General features: G+C 39.2%; 3 protein-coding genes and 1 long non-coding RNA gene across 9 annotated transcripts; 1 reads left to right on the top strand and 3 right to left on the bottom strand.

Moving 5' to 3' along the window:
• The first annotated feature begins 52 nt into the window (after nucleotides 1–52).
• On the top strand, nucleotides 53–5,759 carry LOC115750933. The gene is made up of 3 exons (XR_004016551.2): nucleotides 53–63; nucleotides 1,268–1,273; nucleotides 5,619–5,759. It is a non-coding gene; the product is annotated as an uncharacterized LOC115750933 (long non-coding RNA).
• LOC115750925 (fimbrin-5) lies at nucleotides 2,538–9,310 on the bottom strand. 3 transcript variants are annotated; one of them, XM_030688560.2, is made up of 15 exons: nucleotides 9,025–9,310; nucleotides 8,581–8,697; nucleotides 8,322–8,492; nucleotides 7,864–8,102; nucleotides 7,609–7,780; nucleotides 7,244–7,282; nucleotides 7,072–7,140; nucleotides 6,865–6,981; nucleotides 6,290–6,501; nucleotides 5,314–5,469; nucleotides 5,042–5,241; nucleotides 4,170–4,327; nucleotides 3,986–4,082; nucleotides 3,747–3,838; nucleotides 2,538–3,159 (listed from the first exon to the last, which is right to left on the bottom strand). In XM_030688560.2, the coding sequence occupies exons 2-15, from the start codon at nucleotides 8,665–8,667 to the stop codon at nucleotides 2,803–2,805; spliced, it is 2,166 nt and encodes a 721-aa protein (XP_030544420.2). In that variant the 5' UTR covers nucleotides 8,668–8,697; nucleotides 9,025–9,310; the 3' UTR covers nucleotides 2,538–2,802. The 3 variants fall into 3 exon arrangements, with proteins under 3 accessions (XP_030544420.2, XP_030544421.2, XP_048138149.1); XM_030688561.2 differs by having other exon boundaries at nucleotides 8,581–8,691; XM_048282192.1 differs by lacking the exon at nucleotides 9,025–9,310 and adding an exon at nucleotides 8,943–8,961 and having other exon boundaries at nucleotides 8,581–8,691.
• A 1,760-nt stretch (nucleotides 9,311–11,070) lies between these two features.
• On the bottom strand, nucleotides 11,071–13,134 carry LOC115750929 (fasciclin-like arabinogalactan protein 7). 4 transcript variants are annotated; one of them, XM_048282193.1, is made up of 3 exons: nucleotides 12,983–13,122; nucleotides 12,659–12,733; nucleotides 11,071–12,092 (listed from the first exon to the last, which is right to left on the bottom strand). In XM_048282193.1, exon 3 carries the CDS (start codon nucleotides 12,065–12,067, stop codon nucleotides 11,279–11,281), a length of 789 nt encoding a protein of 262 aa, XP_048138150.1. In that variant the 5' UTR covers nucleotides 12,068–12,092; nucleotides 12,659–12,733; nucleotides 12,983–13,122; the 3' UTR covers nucleotides 11,071–11,278. The 4 variants fall into 4 exon arrangements, with proteins under 4 accessions (XP_048138150.1, XP_048138151.1, XP_030544426.1 ...); XM_048282194.1 differs by having other exon boundaries at nucleotides 12,678–12,733; XM_030688566.2 differs by lacking the exon at nucleotides 12,659–12,733 and adding an exon at nucleotides 12,253–12,400 and having other exon boundaries at nucleotides 12,983–13,121.
• Nucleotides 13,135–17,633: 4,499 nt separating this feature from the next.
• Nucleotides 17,634–21,022, bottom strand: LOC115750878 (protein ACCELERATED CELL DEATH 6-like). The gene is made up of 3 exons (XM_030688496.2): nucleotides 20,317–21,022; nucleotides 18,728–19,251; nucleotides 17,634–18,407 (listed from the first exon to the last, which is right to left on the bottom strand). The coding sequence occupies exons 1-3, from the start codon at nucleotides 21,014–21,016 to the stop codon at nucleotides 17,634–17,636; spliced, it is 1,998 nt and encodes a 665-aa protein (XP_030544356.1). The 5' UTR covers nucleotides 21,017–21,022.
• Nucleotides 21,023–21,487: the final 465 nt, after the last annotated feature.

Below are 21,487 nucleotides of genomic sequence, written 5' to 3'. Positions count from 1 at the left end.
GATTAGGTATGTATTGTGCGTGTAAGCGCCTGAACAGCTTTGCATGTCTACGGATGTTGATACGTGCAGAGGGAACTGTTAAAACAATAGAATGAGTATGCATGCAGAGAATGAATGAGGTATATAGGCCTCTGAATCTCTTGAGTGGCTAGTATTTGAAGTTCCAGTTAGTTTTCGCAAACATCAATGCTCGTTAATTATTTTGCTGATAATTTACGTGTCCAATTGCCTCTGTTGCTTGAAAACGCAAACTGTGTTGCTTGAAAACTGTTGAAAGCTGCAACAATGTTTCTCCCGATCATGATAAGTACGCCACGAAAATAGAGAGCAGTGTTCCATGAAGAGATTACCCAAGCACGGATGCATCTCCAGACAATCTCCAGGCAAGTGGAAAGAAACTGTCATCTTCAGATACACAGTGAGAGAGAGCAGGAACGAATTACATTCAATTTCTAACTGATCATGAAGCATCAAATATGACTTCAGCACGATCAGGTTATGTAAAGAAAGTCGTCACATGAGCAACATTCAAGCAGGGCCGCTTCACCTTCTGCATTTTACGAGAGTAGTCCCAGCTGGGGGAGGGGGGCCAGATGGGCGGGAGAGCGGTGCGGTAAGGATGATTTGTGTGTTTTTCCCTAGAGGGGTTTGATGCGTGGGAATTTCTGTCTGATATGTGCTTTCAAAACAGTGCAAATGTGTGTTCCATCCTTTTCAAAAAAGCTTTAGTGAGTTTGGCTACAGACTCAGGACTGCATCCACTTGTCCCGTACTTCACATGCTTTGAAGCTGATTGAGGTGTGCTTTAGATCCACAGTAAGTTAGCCTAGTTTCGATGCTTCTCTAACCTCTGCTTCTTCTTCTTGTGTTGTTAGGCGTCTCACGGCTTAAATGATTTGCCGTTTCTTTTAGCCTTGCTGTGCCTTTGTTCGTAGCCTCCTTCATAATAACCTTATGAGTAGAACCTTTGCATACACGTTATCATTATTTTGAAGTACATATTCCTATTGAGAAAAAAAAGTACATATTCCTAATTTAGCTTGATTTTTCTATCAGTACAAAGTTGGATGCGGTTTCTTTGTCAGACTTATTGTGTATACTACTACAAGATTATGCCGGCTATAGATCAACATCCTAACTTTATCAATAATAATGTGCATAGTTAAAAATACAACCACTCAAATGTCTGGTGTTTAGGATTAGGACAATCAATATTATATTGTTCACGTGGAGAGATTAGAATCTATATATTCAACACTCACAAGAGTACGTTGTAAAACCCCAACCAAATACACTTGGCACATGTTGCCCTCGGCCGAGGACGGGCAGGCAAGGAAGATGACTTTTCCGGAGAGTTCTAGGTCTAGCTTGCTGTCGCTCCGGTCTCTTTGTTTGTTTGTATCCTCACCGACCTTGGTGGGGTCGGGCTCGGGGCGCACTCTATCTATCTGAATCTTCCTGGAGGATTCCAAGAGCGATTCGAATCGTCGCCACAAGTTTTTGCCCCCCTTAGCCCTTCAATTTTTCTTTTTTTATAGATTGAAGTTGGCGTATATGATAGAAAAAGAAAAGTTGAACCACTTTGAATTAAATTTTGAGAAAATTTTAAATAAGAGCTCGAAGGGCTCTTATTTTCTCATATAAAAGCGCTAAGTAAATATTATTTCAAATAAGAATCTAAAGTGCCATTATTTTCTCATTTTATTTCAAATAAGAGTCTAAAGTGACAGTAAAATCTTAAAAATGGCATGACTTCAAGGGCGAGGCTTCGGTGACCCCACCGACCTTGTCGACCTCCCACCAGCTCGGCCATAGTCGGGAGGGGTAGTCCTCCCCTTGTGTGGCTGTTTTTTTTTTTAAAGAAAAAGGAAAAATAGATTAAAAAAAAAGAAAAGAAAAGATCAAATTGAGAAATGATGAAAATGCGCTTTAAGTCGGACCTTTTTTTGAAACTCCATGACCACTTCGGGTCCTTATTTGAAACAACATTTACTTGAGACCCTTATTTGAGAAAATAAAAGCACTTTGGATTCTTATTTGAAATTTTTAATTAAATTTTATCTTGGCAAAGCGCAAAGTCCATGGCAATCTGCTAGATGACCTGCGCGAGAAGTGGCTTGAAGCTGAAGCCGCTGAACCAGACGAGAGATGAGCGTGCATTACCCTTTGATAAGCGCCTTGAAATGCTTATGCCTGTGGCTAAACAGGAAAAGTCTGAAATGTAGATTGTAATCCTTTTTTCTTTGCTTCGAATAAAGGACGTTGGATGGTGTGGAAATTTTTTTTTAACCGGAGTGATATTTTTCAGTTCACGTTTTCATTTGCGGCTTCGACACTGTTTAGACTACAATGCCAGAAACTGCATTTTCCTTTTGACTTTCCTGAGAGCCAGGATTGCTTTGGGCGAATTTTGACAGCGATTTGTGTATGGTTGTTACGGAAACAGAGCAGTGTTCCATGAAGAGATTAGCCGAGCCAGGATGCATCTCTAGACAGGTGGAAAGGAACTGTCAAACTGTCATCTTCAGATGCCCAAAGACAAAGCAGGAACGAATTACATTCAATATCTAACTGATCCTGAAGCATCAAATATGGCTTCAGCACGATCAGAAGAGTCATGTAAAGAAGATCGTCGCATGGGCAGGATACAAACAGGACCCCTTTACCTTCTGCATTTTACAAGTATGAATGAATTGAGCATTTCCTATTGTGTGAAATTAAAACTCATCTGTAAATTGATTTTCTCTTTAAAGAAAAAAAAAAAACCCAAGAAGAAGAGGAAAATAATAGTCACAGCTATCATCATTCTGTCTCACGTCCTTCCCCTTCCACACGAGGAGAAGCCTTTTCATTTCCAGTTGAAGGGGATCCCTTCATAGTAACCCCATTTTCGATACTCCATGATGGTTCTGTATTTTCAGCCTCTTGAGAAAATTCGTCCTTTCCAAGTTGTGGGGAAGATGTGGCATCAGAAGCAGCATCATTGATGGATAAATCGGAGATCTCACTGGCCAGAACTTTGTCATTCTCGCCGTTTGCAGAACTCTCTGGTGATGCATCTAGATCAGTGGATTCACCGGTCTCTGATTCGGCTGCCTGTTGCTGCAGGCTCCAATACATGATGCTCGCTGTTAAAGTGAGGATCATCTTCTGGTTTACCTGTCCTCATGGCAAATTGAAAATAACATCAAGAAATGCTAACCGATAGTTTTCTCGACATGAAAGTCCAAAGCAGCCGTTTATTAGATGATGTGGGCGAAACTTAGTAAGATCAGGAGACAATTTTCAGTTTTCAGGCAAAGTGAGATCAGCCACTTTGTCTAAATGATGAAGCAAAAAACAAAGAAGCCCTTCTGTTTAATCAAGCTAATAACAAATTGTGTAAGCAAGCATTTTAGATGTTATCGTCATGTCCGGTCGAACTTCCAAGTCTAAGCAGGCTGTCAAAAAATAAATGAGGCATTAAAAACCCAGTTGCCACCTGAGACTCACAAACTAACCTAATGAAGAGCATAAAGAACAGGTGAGACAGATGATTCACCTTCAGGGCAGTGTCATGCCATATGATCAACAAAAGATTTCCAGCACAAATAAATAAAGAACCATATCACAGCAATCAGAAGATAAACATATCAGGAGAAGCAGCAGAATAAGTACTGAACCATAACTAGAACCGAAAATGCACAACATTTTTCCTGCACAAGTAATGTGAACTGCGTATCTAAAGTTTATCAAAGTGGAAGTACCTCTATAATGTCCTCAGGTAACAAGAAGATGGAACACCCGAGCTTTCTAGCAACACTGATTATATATGTGGCATTTAACTTCTTATCCTCATCTGCAGATAGTGTGAAATATCGTTACCATGGTCCACGGGAAACCCACTTGTGTGGTCAATGGAGTAGAATGTTTATCCCCAAGAAAATAACACTTTCAACATTCAATTTCGCATACAATGGGTAAATGTCAATAAAGAATGACCTACCAGTTTCCCCTGTGGTGACAAGACTCCAGTTGACCACCCTTGGCTCCACACAACTGAGAAGCTCAAGAAAGAAAATCCCAGTCGAAAGGTTCTTGTCCTAATAGGGGCAAAAGAGATAAGCAATTTCGAACTTTGAATTATGATTATTTCAATTCTAATGCAAGCTGTCGTCTGGTTTTATTACCTTAAAGCTCTCCATTTGGGATGATCTACCTGCCTTCTTAACTTTTCTGTTTGCCCAATTCAATATGTCAGCGTCGGTTATTTCCTTACCTTGCGCATGAAATCTAAGGTTCTTCAGAAGCTGGAGCATAGTAAACCTCATCAATTGCCATAAGAATGCTGCAGATACCAAGAACAAGGAGTTACCAATGCATCCTAGTTTGTAGGTCAAGAAACGCTTCCTTTTTGGAGAAAAGGTGAGAGCACTCATTAAAACTTAAGAATTCTGATGAAGGAATACAGCTGCTTCTGAATTATAATGGGAGCATCTAGATTCAACACCTAAAATGAAATAAAAATTGCAAATTGGACAACAAGAACACCAGTAAAGCAAACCAAAGACGACATTTCCAAGGAAGTCTTTTTTCATCAGAGGAAGAAAAAAATTGACTGAAGAAACCCAGTTCAGCTAGGGCCAATTAGAAAAGGACGATTCTAATTTTAACTCTCAAAGAGGTGCAAAAAGGATGAAGCTTCACCATGCGATTTTATCAGTATGCGATATGCTGAAGCAGTGAAGGAAGAATATTTATGAAGAAAAAGTTAAGAAATACTGAAAGATGCTCCCTAATCCCAATTTTGCTATAAATCTTCCTTAGCTTCACCTCAAGTTTTGCGGCAAAAACAATTCATGAAAACAATGCATGGCCCCTATATATTTCTCTCTGCTCAACCAACCAAGTGTACTTCTAATAGGTATTTTCCAAACACCAACCAGCAGAACATCATGTGAACTACAACCTAAAAACAAAGACTTGCCTGAAACATACAAATGGCTTTGTTGCAAAGATAATTCAGTCGATAAGAAAAAGAAAATTGAAAGTTGGAAATAACCTAGTATGAGCTTCTTATTTCCTTGCACAATATCATTTCCAGCTACATTCACTAGGGAGAAATTCAACTGCTTTCCAATCTTGATAACTTGGTTGCAGTTCTCAACTTTTCTAAAGGGCATCTTTATGGGAGGCTTGGTGGCATGCTTCCAATTAACTGATCCTGGCGAAATCTTGTCGAGTACCTCTAAGAGAACCCATCTGTATGAAATTTTAGACATTACTGAAGCTTCCACAAGTAAATAACATGGAGAAGAAAAAACGAAATCTCACCCATTCCTAAGATCCTCAAAAACGTTATTGACATATGTGGCAGTACCAAGACTATTAATCCACAAGCGGAAGCATCTCTCTTCACGAGAAGTTTGCGTGTCATCAGTCATCATCTCAGCAAAGGAAATGTTCTTTGTATCAGTTGACAAGCCATTCCTGCAAAGTTAAAAATTAATATTGTTTTGTAGTACTTTCTCAAAAGGTGAATATTCCTCTTGGTCTTAATATCGATTTTGAACTTCCACATTCTTACCTTTTCATATAAAATTGGCCAAATGACAAAATAAGTATCCCAACCTTTACAGGATTTTCAGTTTTATCCTAACCTTTTAATCCTACATGAAAAATGCCCAACCTTTCTAAACTGTTTCAAACTATCCCAGGTCTATAAGCACCACTTGTGAGAGGGAATATTCCGCTAGATTTCTTCCCAAATTTAGATCTTGCCCCTATAGAAAGAAGAAATATCTAGCTTTATTATTCAAGGAAGGATGTCTTTCAGAGAATAATTTGAAATATGAATAACTCCAGAAGGAATATTAACCAGGTTTGATATCAACCATAATCTAAATATTTCTGAAAATTTTTGTATGAAATAACTGAAAAATTAGGTTCCTCTAGAAAAATATACCACAGGGAAGCAAAGAAACAACAGGTTTACACGGTGCCATCCAGGGAAAATGGAATAGAAGATCCAGCACCAAAAAATGCAGAAAGATAATTAAACATTTAGTTGTGTTAACTAAGGGGTAGAAAAGAGAGCACAGTTTTCACTGATCATAAGGCCTCTGGTAAACCACAACCGCAATATTATGTTATTCCCTGAACACTGCTTTTAATACCCAATCCAGTCAATTATCAAAACCTTGTCATCCCCACCAATTCCCACTCCATTATCCATAGGTTTGTGAATCTCACCTTTTCTAAATAATTGAAGAAGAGCAATATTTATACAAGAAACTGATAAATAAGGCACCTATGTTGGAAAATTTGAGCCACAAATGCAAGATTAAGATTTGGTGAACCCTCCACAATATCAGTGGGTGTGAGATATCTTTTGCAATCCAATTTCTCTGCTTGCTCAAGTACCATATTTGCTCTTTCCTTGGGATCCTTTGTATCCAAGGTGGTAGGGCTAGCATGTTCTGGAGCAAGAGTATTGAGCAGGTAAGCATAAGCCTCACCGTCCTGAAAATTTATGTGTTCAAAGATTCAGACAAGAATATAAACAAGAATAGCTTTAAAAAATGCTTTATGAGAACCAGACAACACAAACGTGAGCCATAGCTCATTTCTGACAGATTTTTCTTGTTTCAAGGTCTACAGTCTACTTGCCGGTTTGCCAACATGGGCAGAAGAAAAAAGCTCTGGAAAGAACACTATGAGCAACTGAGGGTACCTTTACCGTAGTATTTTCTAGTAAAGATGCAGAAATCCAAGATCATTTGTGAATTTAAGCCGATGAAATAATAACATTTATAATGATGCTCCAATCTTAGGGTTGGCAGTTTCTATCCTACGCATGAAAAATACTAGTGAAATCCCGCTTACCTTCAGATCTGAGGAAAAGTTTGTAACCTGCTTATTATACCCAGCTTTCTTTAGATGAAAATTCATCCATTTCAATAAAACTTTCTCAGGTGGTAAACCCAATAGCTCCTCTACATCCTGCAATAATTTGAATGCAACAAAATGATAATTTCAGTACACGAGCTTCCTTGCTTGAAATATTCTGAAGGAATCTTGAAATTCAATCACCTGGCTGTCATCCACCAATTCCACAAGTTGAGGAGTTTTCTTCAGATTGAGATCAGCCAACAATTGGATCTGATATAGCCACCAAGAAAATGATCAACTCGAGAATTGATTACTTGGACTACTGACAATATATAAATCTACTTTACAGTAAAAAAAAAATGCAGTTAATTACCTTTATAATTTGAGAAATCAAACCAAGAACCAGATGGGGCTGGAAAATCAAGACAGAAAATAAGAATAAGATTTCAAAAGTAAAACAGATTTACGCTAAGGCTCCATTTGTTTCGCGGAAAATGGATGATTTGATAAAAATGATCGCTTGCATCACTTAATATAATTAGTCAATAAAAAATATTTTACTACCAACAACAATATATGTTTAAAAGTTTTAATGGACAATGAAAATATTTTCCGTTCATTCATCTTTCTGAGCAATATAATCGATCATTTTTAGGAAAATATTTTCCAAATCATTCATTTTCCATGAAACAAATGGAGCCTAAGAACAAACTTAGATCTTCTCTAGGATTATCTTACTCTTGCTTCAACGAGATCCTGTGTACCAATATTTACAACTGTGCAGCCAATGGCCTTTGCAGAATTGAGGCAAAGAGTATGGTTCTCATTCCTCTCCCATGGATTGAGGACACTTTTGGTGTTAATAGCTCTCTCGTCTATGGTACCAGGGACAGCTACATTGATGAGCTTACTGCATCACAAAACTTTAGGCATCAATGAAGGGTAAATCTTCTATATGTGAATACACAATTGGAGGGTAAAAAAAGTATGTACCAGAGAAGAACTCCATCTTTTGCTAGATCAAACAAAGCGTTTGTCCCGGGATCGAGAGGAAGATACTTCTTTAAGAACGGGTCTTCTCCCGGATAGCCATTGATATGGGCCACATAAGAAGACTTTTCTGATACATTTATGGTGTGCTGGAAAGTGGTTGTGGCTGCCTTAAGAAAAGAAGATGAATGTTTCGAACTGCCAGATTTAGCTGTTGCTCGAGCTTGCAAATTCAAAAAGGCCTGCCCGAAGGAGGGGAATTCACTATCATTCTTTGACACTACTCAAATTAATTTCTAAACAGTATGAACTTTAGATGTCTGTGCTCTACTTTGCTATGCCAGTGACCTTTATCATCCCACCTTGACAAGAGTGCTATTACGTGCATGTTTTCAGTGTCTGCAAAACTACTTACCATCACCAAAAACTATAACAGAACGTTGTGTTCTTTTCACACTCACCCGAAGGAAAGACTCGAAATCAATCTCTTCCTCCATGTTAGTACATGATTCCCCAAGAATAACCCTGACCTCATCCTCGTTGAACATTTCAGTGAAAGCTTTCAGTTTTGCAAACACGGGTGGCAAATCTCTGACAGTGACCCGGCCAGATTCATTTTTTATTGAAATATACTGAAACCAACGAAAAACATTCAATTAGCCACCTGAGTGCAGCCAACAGGAGGAGGAAAATGTGCATTACAAAAAAGAAAATGCTCACTCTGGATTTGAGGGTTCGAAGCTCGACTTGCGTGAATTGGCTCTGCAGCCATGGATCAGATACCAGAACGCCAACAAAACCAGCCATTTATGCCTTCCTCTTCTTCAAATCCTGAAACTAAACAACAACAATCATCCCCAGCGGAACATGAAAGCGCCGACACATCGCACTAAGGTAGTTGTAAGATAATGAACAACGAAAAGAGGCAATCTCAGATCAACATAGAACCGCGAAAAGCATGAAACCTAGTTGAGACGGCGAAAAAGCTTCTACGCAACGTAGAGCGTGAATAAAACAGTGTCCTTGTTCATTTCGAAGATCAAATCAACCAAGTAATCCAAACGAGCCACCCAAAAGAGCACCTCGATCGATGGCAACGCAATCTAAACACAACCCATCAACGCCCACGCCCGGGGAACGTCAGATTCGGACTCGAGAACGAACCTCGGAACGTCAGAAACAGATGCGAGATAAGGCGCCCATGAGTTTCTTCGTCAAAGTTCGAATCTTTCGGATGTTGGTGGCGACGTCCAAACGATTGATCGGGTTGAAGGGATGGACGAACCTATGAATTGCCAAGGGAGAGAGAGATGGAGAGAGAGAGAGAGAAAGAGAGAGAGAGAGAAGCGTGTGGCCTTTGAGGACCCGCGAAAGAGAGACAGAAATCATCAAAAACAGGGATGTCGGAATGCCTAATATTAAGCAGATCACTGCCCTTTTCTCCCTTCTGTTTCGTGGGGAACGTTGTGATTTGATTAAAGTTTGCCTATGATTCAATTCAATCGACACATAAATACCAATGCTATCTACTAATAATAATAATAATAAATTTATTATTATTATTATTTGATGAAATTATCTTAATCTGATTATTACCCGAATAATTGGATCCGGGGTTTTATTTTACTTCATTTTTTTCAATTTTTAAAGATGGGATATAGAGATTGGAAGTGGAGCCTTCCTATGAATAGTGTATATGCCCAAGTTTCCTAAAGGTTTTCTATTAAAATATTTGTGGCAAATTTAGGTTTACTAAAGCTCTTCTTCTAATCTTGCACATCCAATCGTATAGTAGTTATAAGGAGGGGAAAGTACCAAAAAAATCAAAAACATATTGCATTTGAACCAATTTAATCTATCCTCGCCAATTTTGACCAAAAATCGGTGACGTGGATGCCGCCCGTCCTACCTAACATTTAATAATTTTTTTTCTTTTTTTCATCCTTTTTTTTCTTTTACTTTGGCCGGCGAGGGTCGTCGACAACCCTTGCGGCCATTGGGTGAGAGCCGCCTCACCCGTGGCCGCGAAGGTCCTCGCTTTAGGCCTTTGCGGCCCTGGTGGCCCTCAACCCTTCGCCGGCCATTGTGAAAGAAAAAAATAATGAAAAAAAAATATCTTTTCAAAAAATTATTGAATATTATTTACGCCAATATTCGTCATGCTATGTAGGATGATTGGCGTCTAAATCAATAATTTTCGGCTAAAATTAGTCAAATGGACTGAATTGGTACCAATATAAAAAGGTTTATGACTAAATTGATCAAAATGAAAAGTTTAGGGCTGAATTAGCACAATATAATAGATTTAGTGCTTTTTTGGTATTTTTCCGGTTATAAAGGTGATAAATAATCATGAAGCGCGATAGTCGTGTCTTGCCATGGTTTCAATTTCGATTTTCATTTTATATAATAGATAATAAAGATGGGGTAAATCAGATTTGGCCCGATACTAAAGCTGGAGATCGCTTACAGATGGAGGTCGATGAATGGTCGAAATCATACAAACTCAGGACCTCTTGCTTCAATTCCACATGATTAAAGTCCATCTTCAAACATCGGGAAGTCTTGAATCATCAATAAGGCAGCTTGTCATGAGACAAGCTCAAGCCCACGTCCAAGCAGGACATGATCAGGGTTAATATGAAGTAATTGCTGTGGCAAGTTACCATTGCCATGCATTACCGTATGGAAATCTCCTACAAGAATCAGTAATTCCTGTGCAAGGAGTCGATCGTTCTTGTTGGTGACAGAATGCCGAACTCGTGAACAATTTATTGCGGCTCAAATGAATGGCTCATGGAAACTCCATGCCCTTTCAGAATGTCACGAAGCAAACTAATTTCAGAAGTTCTTCCAGATCTGCTAATGTGATGGCTTCTCACTAGAGTGTCTTAGTTGAAAACATGCAGATCGAGGTTAATGGGTTCGTTCTTTCATGACACCCTATTTCCGCTCAATCACAAGCATAATGCAAAACGAAATCGGCGATGTCGATTCACTGGTGATTGAACCAGAAATTTTACTTCTGCTGGAGCACAGAAGTTAGAATTGACCAATTTCACCACAAGGGGATGGCCTTCTGCAGTTTTCGAAGCTCTGAAGACTCATGAAAACATCTTTGACATTTTCAGAAACCGAGCTCAACATTTGCTCGCACCAGCCTCGCCGAAGAAGCACGGATTAATCCCCGATTTCTCGTGGAATCAAGAATGGAAAAGCCTTTTTCCATTTTTCATCATGAAGAACAACCCAACTGAATAAAAAATGTGGCATTGAATAAGCATACTAATATAATGGCACTAGCCTAATTCACTTTCTCATGCACAGCGTCAATAACATAAATCCCCCCAAAGAAAATGGCTTCAATCAAGCAATTTAATCACTTCCAAATCCTACCGTCTTAATCTAAACCGAAGCATCAACCTGACATTATAATCACCACGCTCAAAACAGCAAAGAACAACTGACTCTGGAATCCCAAACTGATAACCTGTGGAGACGAATTCTTGTTCTGTTCAGAAGAAGATGATGGAGAAGTTGCGTTCACATTTACTCCACTCGGAGTATCAGCAGCCGGGCTAGCTTCAGCTTCTGGACTCGGTGCTGGAGCTGGCATTGGCGGTATATTGGTGCCAAAGATCGCCTCTGGGAGAAGTACGCGATTCACTTGGTACAGCGCTACCGGGTCAGTGGAAAGCACGCTGCTACTGATCCTAGTATTGGTCCACCCAGAACTGATGTGCACGTCTCCGGACAAATCGGTGAAATTCAAAGTGTATTGGCCCCCGGCGAATGTGCTGACAGGGCTCGATTCGCTCAGGTTCTTGAAATCGGCGAGACTGTAGTAACGAGGCAAGGAGTGGAACAGACAGAGTGACTTGAGCTGGTCTTGGGTGAGGTTGGAGAGGGATGGCTGCTTAAGCGACGAGAAGGCGTCGTCGGTCGGTGCAAATATGGTGATGCCATCCTTGGAGTTGTTGGCCCGGTTTTGGAAGGTGTCGATGACTTTGGTGGACTCGAGATACCCTAGGAAGGTTTGGAAGTGGCCCGCTACAGTGAGCAGGTGCGTGAGGTTCACGTGGTCAGGAGTCGGGGCCGGCGCCGGAGCCAGACTTGGAGGGGGAGATTTGGTGGTTTGAGCTTTAGCTTCCGAAGAAGAGAGCAGCAGAACAGCTGTGGTAATCAAGAACACCGTGGTTGACTTCATTTCTTCAGAGAATCCGAGTTACTCTCTGCAGATTATAACTTCCAAAACTCAAAGTTCGCTCTTATGCTCATATATAATGGGAATGTCGACAATATGACAGCGAGCTGATCAAGGACACTGTATATGTTTAGATTTTAGATAGTTGCAGACGAAATAATGAAATTTACGAATCTGAAATTACCAACCCATTTGGCAAATAAAGCCGGTGTTTTCAGTTTACAGTTTCTTAGAATTTCACTGGGAACATGTAAGGTTTTCTCTTTTAGGTGGCTGAAAATTCAAATTAAGGCCACAGCAAGATCCATGACCAGCTTTTTCGGGACAATCAAGAAGCTGTGGCAAGGGAGAAAAACCAGTCACTAAATGCAGACCCTAATGAACTAATCCAACGAATTAGAAGTTCACAAAGAGAATGTTTATCAAGCAAACTGCAATTGCAAAAAGAATGTGATTGCGAGCAGGCAATCTGAATGTATCAATGCGAATGCATAGTTCAGGAAGCAGCAAATGTATAATGTTGGAGGATCCTCCAAACAGATTAATCCCTGAAGACGAGAAAACCACTGCCAAAGCCCAGATCTAAGAACCTACTTTTGGGTGCTCCGAGTACCTTCTTTTCTTTCTACCAATTTTGTCTTTTTTCCCTGTTTCTGCTCAAATCAGGAGCTCCCCAGCAAAACAAGAACAACCCAGGTCAACAATTTCTCACATATCCCCCAAAATGCACATCAACTAGCAAAGAAGCAGATCTAGATCAGCAGCTCATTCAAGAGTGACCCACAACGTCAAAAACGACAGAACTCAAGAAAAGCAGCGGAAGCAGCATTGGTAAACCGCAGATTTCAGATGATTATGGCAACACACGAAGAACACTGAAGAGCAGAAGGGACGAGTTAAGAGATCAAAGAACAGAACCTGAAGAAACAAGAAGGCAGGACTCGTGGAACTGCTGGTACTCTCTGCAGTGGAAAGTTTAATAGGGAACGAGCTGAAGCGAGTGTACTTGCTTGGGAACACTGAGTGGAGTGAAGTCAACAAAGATGGATTGTTCTTGTATTATCAAACTGTAAGATGGAAGCTGCTTGAGGTGGTTAATAGCTGGTGAAAGCTAATCACTGTCTTTCTGGCCTTTGCACAGCTGGTGAAGAGAGAGAGAGAGAGAGAGCAGGTACATAAAAATGATATTTGATTTGAAAATTCTAAAATTTATCAAGAAAGTATAATTAAATTCTAAAATTTAAAAAAAAAAACAATCAAATCTAAAACTTATTATAAAAGTACAATTAAATTTTAAAACTTTCAAAATATGCAATCCGAGTTATAAAACTTGTCACGAAAGTGTAACCGAGCACTAAGGCCCTGTTTGTTTCAACATTGCAAATGAGTATTGGGGCTCTAAAGTCCCTTGGCTAAATATAAATGGTGTTTGGTTCATTTTTTGGCTCACTTCGGAGAGATGCAATTGCATCTCAAATGTTCTCCAAAGTCCTTTAGCTCAAAGTATCTCTACGAATACTTTGGGCTAAAGAACTTTTGTGAAATTCAACCAATTTTTTTTATTATTTTAATTTTTTCACCTTCGCTTTCTCTGCTTGCCCCCGCTGCGGTCCCCGTCCGTCATTGCCGGGCCACCGAGCCGGCGGCGTGAATGGAGAAAAAAATATTTTACAAAGTTTATTTTTCACCAAACAACATTTACGCCAAAGTTGCTTTTCCAAATGTGTTTTGAAAATATATTTTCTCAAACAGTACTTGCATTTTGAAAAAGGCCTTTAACCTAAAGGTATTTGCATTTTCTCAAAATCTCTTGGCCAAATGCTAAATCAAACAGGACCTATCTTTCAAAAAGAGCAATCAACATATGGACTCGATTTAATTAGTTTGACAAATTTTTAAATTTAATTTGTATTTTTTTTTAAAGTTTAATCACTCAATTGCACTTTCTGACAATTTTTAGGACTCAAAAAGTGCAATCAACGTAAGGACTCGATTTGATCAGTTTGACAAATTTTTAAACTTGATTGCATTTTTTTGAAAGTTTAATCCCTTACTTGCACTCTTTGATAATTTTTAGGACTCAATTGCAATTTTATGATAAGTTTATGATTTTGAGCGCACTTATCCTTAGATCCTATAGCTATATTTATTATTGAGAAATTATAGGAGATTTGTCATTCGATGATTGGTTTCAGCGAGTGAATCAAAACGGCTCACATAAATATTATATTTCTCGACAACTCGCTACTGGTGGGCCCAAATCTCACTTTCTGCACGGCGGACGGCCCACATAATTTGCCCTAACGTGCACATCATGTGCCATGATGACTCTATTATTGAAAACACAAGAGTCTTGACCGTTGCGTGTTACTTCGACGGGGGAGGCACGGCAGACAAAACGAGGCCTCTAAAGTAAATTTAATTAAAGCAAGAGCATGTGATGCTCTCTGAAAACCGGGCGCTAATTGAGGTTTAGCAACTTAATCAAACAATAGTCTCATTTTTTACTTTCCTAGACATTTTCTGTCAGGAGAAAGTGCAACCCCACTTGTCATGAGGGCACTTAACTATCCCATCACACTTAACTATCCCAATATCAGGATACATATGTTGGAATTTCTAGAATTTATTACGAAAGTAAAATTGAGTTCTAAAACTTTTAAAAAGTGCAATCAAATCTTAATTGTGTCAAATCGACACAATTAAATCTTTATGTTAAATCTTCCAATTTTGTCTAGTGGAAAATACTAACTTGACTTTTTCTATTATTATTGTTATTTCCTCTCTCCTATGTGGCGGTGGCGCTGGCGTGGCTAAAAAAACGACTTGTTTAATCAAAATATATTTTTTAAATTAGATTTACAAGTAATGTAAATTTATAAATTTCATCTATATTAAATTTATAAATTTATATTATTTCTAAATATAATATAGATAACATTTGGCTTTTTTTTTTTGTCATACAAGGTTAAAAAAACTCAAAATTGAACCCAAAGGGACTTTGTTTTAGCCATGCCAACGCCATGTAAGAGAGACTTTAACAAAAAAAGAAAGCCACATTTTCGTTAGCTAAGTTTGGCAGAGTTAAGGATTGGACTTTATTGTAGGTGTTTGATAAGTTTTAAAACTTGATTGTAATTTTTTTGAAAGTTTTATGATTCATTTACACTTTTGTGACAAGTTTAGGACTTCTAGTATACTTATTATCCAATATTTTATATAGGACTAATAAATTAAAAAAATCCCAAACTGGTCAATTTTGCCACATTCACTCTAAATTAATTTTTATGACACAAACAATCACAAACCGGTAAATCCGTGCCATATTTACTTCAAACTAATTTTTGTGTTAGTTAAAATCAAAACTAGCTCACCAATATGATATGTAGTGTCAATTACATTGTTGCATCTACCAAAATGGACCCCCGCCATTCCATAGGTCAAACTTAACTTCGCGACACACCTTTTAGCTAATGGCTATTTCTCTACATCATTTTTTTTTCTTTTAAAAGATATAACTTCTTATCGGAATTCGATTATATATAATCAAAATTTAAGATAAGAGCACATATCCTCTCATATGCATTGTTACCGGATGGAGAACTAATACCTCATGTTGAATTTTCAAGTCTGTTTGTTGCGAAAAGAAAATCTTAACTATTTTAATACATTCGTATTAGCATCGAATTACTTTCATGAGCTAAGGATACAGCCCGTGTTGGAGGAGGTAGTATTAATTTTTTTTATTATATTATTAGGCGATAACAAAGCACAATGATTCACTTATATATTGATTTGATTACACTGAAAGACAAATGATTGTGAATAAAGTTAGATACAAAGATATGCTCATATAAAAAAGAACATTTACGAGTCGATAAAAAATAAAATGAACTAATTTTGTAAAGGAAATTGATCGTTTATGTACAATTCGATCAAGAAAAACGAATTTCGTCGCCAAGGATTATTTCTTTTTCTCTTAATTTTTTTGGTCGAATCTTTTTATCTTAGTTGAACAGCATGACCTTTTTGATAAAACAATTACTTCAATTCTGCCAAAGTAAGAGCCTTATCGACTAGATTGAATAGCATATTAATGGGGCTATGGCACATAAACAGTATGACATGGAGGTTATTGGTATTAATTGTGTCATTTGACCACATTTTTATGAATTGTCAAATTCATGTTTAGTTGCAAATAAATTGATATATTGAACACTAGGAAACCTTAACTCATTAAAATTTTAATTTCTCACAATAAGTATCACGAAGGGTATCGGTCCTCTTTACAATGAATTACTAATTTTATTTCCTTCAACAACTCTCCCTAAGTTAATATCTCAAGTTTTATTTAGTATGTACAAAATTTTGGATGTCATAGATATGTGCAGCAATCGACACACCTTCGTCATTCTTTTTGGTGAGGCAAACGTCACATCGGGTAGACCTTGTTGATCATAGATGGCTTCTCGAACATGTTCCCCAGGGAATTCATCAAACCCACAATTGTCTTCTTTTTCACCATGTTAAGCGTGATGTTACAAGCCAATGCCATCCAAATAACATCTAACGCCCATTTATCTAGCAAATCAACTTGCTTTATCAACTCTAGCTTCTCCCCAAATAGGGGTAAGTATAGATTTCTTTGGTATAAATAATCCTCAATCTGCATCTTCTAAAAATCAAAATCCTTTCATCAATCTATATATTTTCACTTTTCCTTCTTCTATCGCCATCGATTCGCTTCAGCTAAGCTAAACCATGTTAAATTTTGCAAAAAAATAAAAAATAAAAAAAGAAATTAAATGAGGCATCGAATTTACGTGATTTAGTCGGTAAGACATACTCCATGGAAAGCAGCATATGACCTCATAAATCAAGCGATACACTCTCTTAGTGTTTTTCAAGCCCAATTATACCAAATAATTCACACCGTGTTTAACCTTCATGATTTCTTACTAAACAATGTCTTTAACCTCATGAAGGAATTCACAAGGATTTACAAATCTTTTCAAATGATTCATCGACTTTAATACTCGCCTCTTGTATGCAATACATGAGTACGCCATGCCTTGGATTGCGCGCCGAACAGTATTGCACGCGCACAGCGTAACTTTTCACAGAAGGCTATTTACTCTGCACCAATCCGAGAAGGCATGAAGAACATCCCCTGACTACTAATATGATATTTATATCGAGGCAAGAAACAGATTCCAGCATGAAAAGTGTCGAAACCGACTCCAATTAGTACAATGAAATTGCCCGGTTTCAAACAAACTTGTGTCCTATACAAAGTCCAAGTTAAACTGTCCCTTCTTGACCGCAACTCCAACACCCAAACAATTTCTGATCTGTTACATTCGGTTTTCAACTTTCGTGCTCTAGGCTTGTGCACAATTCAATTCGGATCAGAGTTTGTTCGATGAGCTCAAACTTCAGATATCATTTAACACGTAGAACGAGACAAATACATCAAAATAAAACTATATATTTATTTCTGCAAATGATAGATAATGTCGAATGATCAACCGAAACTAGTGATTGGCAGGATATGCCGCGTCCAAAGATTTCATTGTCCCCGAGTCGTCCCCGAGTCATTGGTGATTCGATTCACAGCACCATCCAGAGGCCGATCTACGGAGATCTGGCTGGTCGTCCAGTCTTCTTCCCGGTCATCATAAAGGAAAGTCTCAATATTCCACCAATAAATGGAAGCGAGAACAAGCCAGTATATCATGAGACTGAGAGAACGGGTCCGAAGAAGGTAGGTCAGAATGAAGGGACCATACTCTAACAATTTACAAGTTGAGAAAATCAGGAGGAAAATGAGTCCCAAATAAAATATGGTGTTAGCAAGCCATGGCAGTTTGCCGATGGTCAAGGTGACGCCAGTTATGAAAGCTGCGGACATCGCCAGGAGTGCAACTATTAGCGGCGGTACTGAGTGCACGTAAGCAGTTAGCGCCATGCGGGGATCATTATGCTGCGCCAACACGAGGTCGACGGCCGCGGTCATCGCGCTGATCATCGCGATGGTGTTGCAAAGCACGAAAGCCTGGAACATTCTCTTGTCCAACATTGTAGCCATGCCCCGCTCATCTTTGGAGGCCGTGTCCGAGCCATTAAATCCTCCGGGAACTGTGAAACCGGCTGCGAAAGTCACGGTGACCACAAGCGCGGCCACCAGCAGACGGATATTGATCCGATCGTTCGTGTCGTCCATGCTTGGCTTCAATGCGTCAACGCCTTCTAATGGAAAGTCTTTATTTCGAGCTTCCGGCCTTTGTTGGATTATGTCTCTGCTTTTGGCCAGCGTGGTTTTCAACACCTCGAAAGCCAATTCCTGAGATCGGGAGCATATAAGAAGGGAAAAAGCACCAATTGTTCCCACATAGATAACGGGAATGAATTCTGGAATACTCATTTAAAGATTAGCTTTCACTTGCAAGGCTCTTTTTGAAGACTAAATGAAGACTAGATTACAGCTTTTACAACATTAATCTTACATAAGTCTCAGTTATTCTAAAAATCGATCACTACTTCAACAATCCTGTCAGACTGTGAGATGTGATTTGAATACGAGATCTGTGCTTAAATAATGTACTAGTCTATGAAATTTCCAGTGAGTTAATAACTAAAATAGCGACAGTTCATGTTACCTACCTTTCGATACGCATGCTTGCCTCTGACGCCATCCAGAGCAATGTCATAAGCAGTCAAGCGTTGGTGGTTGAGAAGGAAGGGTTGAATTCTTTCGTCCCGCGCAAGAAGAATCAAGGCACCGGATTGCGAATACATCGCAGCCAAGTGTAAAGGCGTGTTTCCAGCATGATCTCTTTCATTTTTCAGCAACGCCAGTTCTGGGTGTCTGAGTATGTACCTCACTGCTGAGGTTCTCCCATATTTGGCCGCGATATGAAGAACGGATTGTCCTCGCCCGTTTAGCAACTTTGAAACCGGTTCTAGCTTCTTGATCAGTTCAACATTTCCCTTCTTGCTCGCAATATGAATGGGAAGATCCCCATTCATGTCCCGTTCTCGGGCCAAATATTCAGTTTCTGGTCCTAAGTAGAGTTCGAATACTTGGGCCTCGTTCGATACAGCTGCTATATGGAATGCATTACCGCCGTCGGAGTCGGTCATTGCAAATAACTTCGTGTTCTTTTTGAATATCATGGCGACTAATTCTGGGATCAGGAACTCCAAGTTAGGGACTAAATCCGCATAGACATTCTATGGTGGTTGGGGCTTGGTTGGTTTTGATATATATATATTAATCCATTTTTGTATATAGACATCTTCGTAGTCACTGATGTTGGATTGGATTGCAATGCTGAAACTAGTTGTGATAATTTTGATCACGTAAATCACATGCTTCGAATGGTTTTCCTAATGCATTGGGACTTTCCTTCTCTAGCATGATGGAACATGACTTGCGAGACTTTAGATAAAATTTGAAGGGAGAATTGATAGAAAGCCCTAAACTTATTGTACGACCGCCAATTCAGTCCTACATTTTTTTAATTTGGTCAATTTAGTCCTAACTCTTTTAATGATTTTTTAATGTAATCCATCCGATCAATTTTAGCTGAAAAACACAGATGTGGTGGTCAAATCAACGTCGACCGTCCTATGTGGCACAATTGACGCCGACATGGGTGACTTTTACAATTTTTTTTTAAATTATGAATATTTTTATTTTTTCCTTTTATTTTATTTCTTATTTCTTTGTTTTTTTCTCTATTTTTTGTTCATCTTTTTTCTTTGCCTGTCACCGGCTATCGAACAGGGCTGCATTCACCTAGATCCGGGCAAGGGAGTCACGGCCCTTACTGGCTATCACCAAGGCCAGACGATCCATGGAGGAAGAAGATGCACAGTAGAATAGGAAAAAAAAGAAAGAAAAAAAAAGAAAAAATACAAAAATTAGAAAAACCGTTCACGTCGGTGCTGGCCTTGCCACATTGGATGTTCGGTGCTAACTAGATTACCATATTAGCGTCCTCTTGCTAAAATTGGCCGGATTGATCATATTGGAAAATGGTCAAAATGTTAATGGCTAAATTGGGCAAATTGAAAAAAAAGTTGAGGATTGAATTGGCGGCATTATCATAGGTTTAGGAATTTTTGGATGATTACTCCAATTTCCAAAAATGAGTTTGGGCAAGTGCAAAAAGTTGTTGAAGAGATTGGAGACGAGGTCTGGTCTATGCATAGATAGATATTTTTCATATGCAGAATTAGGTACGTACCATAGTTAGAACTTCTAATGGCACCATGAACGGGCGGCAAGCCTTGTATCCTCGATGGTTCGAGCGAGAGCGAAAGTAGCAACTCAAGCATCTTGGAGTCGCTAGTGTCAAGGGCTAGGCACAGGGGAGATTTTTGATCGATGTTCTTCCAATACACGGGCTCCAAGTCTTCTCTCAACAAAAGCCTCACCACGTTGAAATGACAGTTAAGCACGGCTTCGTGCAAAGCCGTGTTTTCATGTTTGTTCTTCATCCTCAGGATTAGGTCAGGGAGGCCTCTTGCCCGGCGAATCAATATGGCGGCGGCTTTAGAGTCCCCGGCCTTAGCAGCAATGTGGAGCGGGGTATTTCCCCAATCATCTTGGGCGGTTATGAGGTGGTCATGGACATAATCAACTAGAAGCCTTAGGATGTCAACCTTGCCAACACCTGCCGCAGTGTGGAGCAGTGAACCCCTTGACAGCCCCTGGAAATTGAGAATGGTAGACAGACGGGCTTGATCGGCAAGCTTTTCGATCTGGGAAATGAACTCGTCAACGTCGGCGCCATTGATGACCTCCCTCAGTTTGCGAGCAATTGCATACACTTCCGCTGGATCTTGTTGCACCGCAGTTCGCCTAGCTGCCAACGCATTATGCATTCTCTCTCGCCGACTGCTCCAACCAACATCCTCCTCTTCTATAGATAGCTCTATGTCCATCGAGCCTAAGCTGTGCAAGTAATTACAAGGGAACAAGAAACCCTCTTTTAGTAGACCCAAGCTAGAAATCCAAGTCAACAAAAGTCCAATGAAGACTTTCCTAATTCAAAACCACATGGTAGGGATTCCTATTGAGTGTTGTTTGCGGCTTCAGATTCGAATCCAGGAATGACGAAACCGGCAGAGAAGTTATCGTGGTCACTAATGTTGCCACCAAGTCGGGGGCGCAGAAGCAAAAAGGAGTGAAAAGAAAGGGATGCTTGGATCTAACTTGAGAAAGAATGGTAGTCCTACTGCAGTAGGAACGGAAATTTATTAAAAAAGGCCTGAATTTATTACAGCCTTTTCAATTCAATCTTAAACCATTTGGCCAATTAAGTCCTAAATATTTTCACGTTTTTCCAATTGAGTCTATTTGACCAATTTTATAGGAAACTAATGACGGGGACACCGACCATCCTACGTGGCACG

The sequence above is a fragment of the Rhodamnia argentea genome, chromosome 7 (genome assembly GCF_020921035.1).
Source record: "Rhodamnia argentea isolate NSW1041297 chromosome 7, ASM2092103v1, whole genome shotgun sequence".
NCBI lineage: Eukaryota > Viridiplantae > Streptophyta > Magnoliopsida > Myrtales > Myrtaceae > Rhodamnia > Rhodamnia argentea.
Note: the sequence above shows the minus strand (reverse complement) of the source record. Positions and strands in the feature narration are given on the sequence as shown.